Here is a 2,586-nt window from a genome sequence, read left to right on the forward strand (position 1 = left end):
GGTTGCCTCCCAATAAGTGCTTGTTTTTTGTCTAAAGCTCGACATTCTGGTGTGATCAATGATCATCTAGGTATAGAGTTGATGGGGTAGGCAATGCTCCATCCACTATATATGGTTTGAGGCGCTGACCATTGACTTTAAACGTAACTTGTGTTGGGTGCGTTACCTCCATAGCTCCCTGAGTGAAAATTTGTGATATGGTGAAAGGTCTGGACCACCTCGATTTCAGCTTACCTGGGAACAACCGAAGGCGTGAATTATATAACAGTACTTGCTGTCCTACCTGAAAGTCACGTCTCAATAAATTCTTGTCATGCCATCATTTGGTTCGTTCCTTATATATCTTGGCATTCTCATAAGCTACAAGTCTGAATTCATCCATCTCATTTAGTTGCATCTATGTCTGTGCACCTGCGGCCAGAAAATCAAAATTCAATAACTTCATGGACCAATACGCTTTATGCTCAAGTTCAATGGGTAGATGACATGGTTTGCCAAAAACCAACCTATATGGAGACATGCCAATAGGTGTTTTGTATACAGTTCTATATGCCCACAATGCATCATCTAACTTGATAGACCAATCTTTTCTTAAAGAGTCTACTATCTTCTCCAAAATTCTTTTTAATTCCCTATTAGCTAATTTGACTTGGCCACTAGTTTGAGGGTGATATGGGGTTGCTAATTTATGCATAACACCATATTTTTGCACCAACCGCTCAAATTGGGTGTTGCAAAAATGAGTTCCCCTATCACTAATTATGGCGTGTGGTGTGACGAATCGAGTGAATAGCTTTTTAAGGAATTTGACTACTCTCCTAGAGTCATTTGTGGGTAAAGCCATGGCTTCCACCTAGTTGGACACATAGTCGACAGCAACTAGGATGTATTTATTTCCAAAAGAATTTGGGAAAGGTCCCATGAAGTCAATACCCCATACATCAAAGATTTCACATATTAATATGTTAGTAAGAGGCATTTCATTGTGTCGAGAGATGTTTCCTGTCCTTTGGCATTGGTCACAGGTGGACACATACCTATGAGCATCATTGAATAAGGTGGGCCAATAGAAACTAATTGTAGCACTTTGGTTGCTGTGCGGTTGGCTCCAAAATGGCCTCCTGCTTCTCATTCATGGCAATATTGGAGCACCGACTCCATCTCCTCGTCAGGGACACATCTCCGAATGATCTGATCTGCACAAAGCTTATACAAAAAAGGGTCCTCCCACAAATAATGTTTGACATCAGAGAAGAATTTCTTCCTCTGTTGATATGAAAGATTAGAAGGGAGGACGTTTCCTGCGAGAAAGTTGGAAAAATCAGCATACCAAGGGGATATATCTACCTGAATTGAGTAGAGCTGTTCGTTAGGAAATTCATCTCGAAGGACGCTTGTGGTCTTCCCTCCCAAATCTGAATCCTCTAACTGGGAGAGATGGTCTGCAGCAAGGTTCTCGGTGGTTTTATCACGAATATCGACGTTGAACTCTTGAAGCAACAAGATCCATCTGATCAGCCTTGGCTTTGCATCCCTCTTTGCAAGTAGATGTTTGAGTGCTGAGTGATCTATATACACAATAACTTTGGACAAAATTAGATAAGAGCAAAATTTATCAAAAGCAAAAATTACCGCTAGTAATTCCTTTTCCGTTGTGGTGTAATTCTATTGAGCTCCGTTCAAGGTCCTCCTAGCATAGTAAATTGGCTGGAAATTTTTGTTCACTCTTTGTCCTAGAACAGCTCCAACTGCTAAATCACTCGCATCGCACATCAACTCAAAAGGGAGTGTCCAATCTGATGCTACTATGATCGGTGCATTAGTCAGCTTATCCTTCAAGATATTGTATGCTTCTAGGCATTCCTTTGTAAAATCGAAGGGCACATCTTTCTGTAATAGATTGGACAAAGTTTTGGCTATCTTGGAGAAATCCTTGAATGAACCTTCTGTAGAATCCTGTGCTGCCCCAAGAAGCTTCTCATAGACTGCACAGATGTTGGTGGTGGTAGTTTCTCAATTGTCTCCACCTTAGCTCTACCAACCTCAATCCCTTTCTATGAGACCTTGTGTCCAAGTACAATACCTTCTTGCACCATGAAGAGACATTTTTCCCAGTTTAGCATTAGATGAGTTTCCTTGCAACGTTGAGTACTTTTTCCAAGTTATGTAGACATGCATCGAAGGAAGAACCAAAGAATGAAAAATCATCCATGAAAATCTCCATAAGCTTCTCCACCATATCAGAAAATATAGCCATCATGCACCTCTAAAATGTTGCGGGAGCATTGCATAATCCGAATGGCATCCTCCTATAAGCAAAGGTGCCATAAGGACACATGAAGGTGGTCTTCTCCTGATCTTTGGGTGAAACTAGAATTCGATTATAGCCCGAGTATCCATCTAGGAAACAGTAGAACTCAAGACCAGCTAGTCTCTCTAGCATTTGATCGATGTGAAGGGATGAGAGATCCATCGTATGGACACCCAAATCTTGCGGAATAAAGTGGGCGAATTTCAAAAAAAAATTTCTCTCCCTTCAACTGGGAATCACATTCCCTATTTAGAAAATCATATTTTCAAGGATCA

At 40.9% G+C, this 2,586-nt stretch overlaps 1 protein-coding gene across 1 annotated transcript; it reads right to left on the minus strand.

Annotated features, from left to right (window-relative positions):
• Positions 1–1,128: 1,128 nt before the first annotated feature.
• Positions 1,129–2,257, minus strand: LOC148790369 (uncharacterized). The gene is made up of 3 exons (XM_088892274.1): positions 2,173–2,257; positions 1,761–1,985; positions 1,129–1,568 (listed from the first exon to the last, which is right to left on the minus strand). The coding sequence occupies exons 1-3, from the start codon at positions 2,255–2,257 to the stop codon at positions 1,129–1,131; spliced, it is 750 nt and encodes a 249-aa protein (XP_088748400.1).
• Between the last annotated feature and the right edge of the window lie 329 nt (positions 2,258–2,586).

The sequence above is a fragment of the Nelumbo nucifera genome, chromosome 7, assembly GCF_055504915.1.
Source record: "Nelumbo nucifera cultivar China Antique chromosome 7, China Antique-T2T, whole genome shotgun sequence".
Taxonomy (NCBI): Eukaryota; Viridiplantae; Streptophyta; class Magnoliopsida; order Proteales; family Nelumbonaceae; genus Nelumbo; species Nelumbo nucifera.

Coding starts and splice junctions, on each gene's coding strand:
- LOC148790369 (XM_088892274.1), bottom strand. CDS start 2,257: ATGGCTATATTTTCTGATATGGTGGAGAAGCTTATGGAGATTTTCATG. Junction 1,986..2,172: donor TGGTTCTTCCTTCGATGCAT/GTCTACATAACT, acceptor ACATCTGTGCAG/TCTATGAGAAGCTTCTTGGG. Junction 1,569..1,760: donor TGAGTTGATGTGCGATGCGA/GTGATTTAGCAG, acceptor TTGTGTATATAG/ATCACTCAGCACTCAAACAT.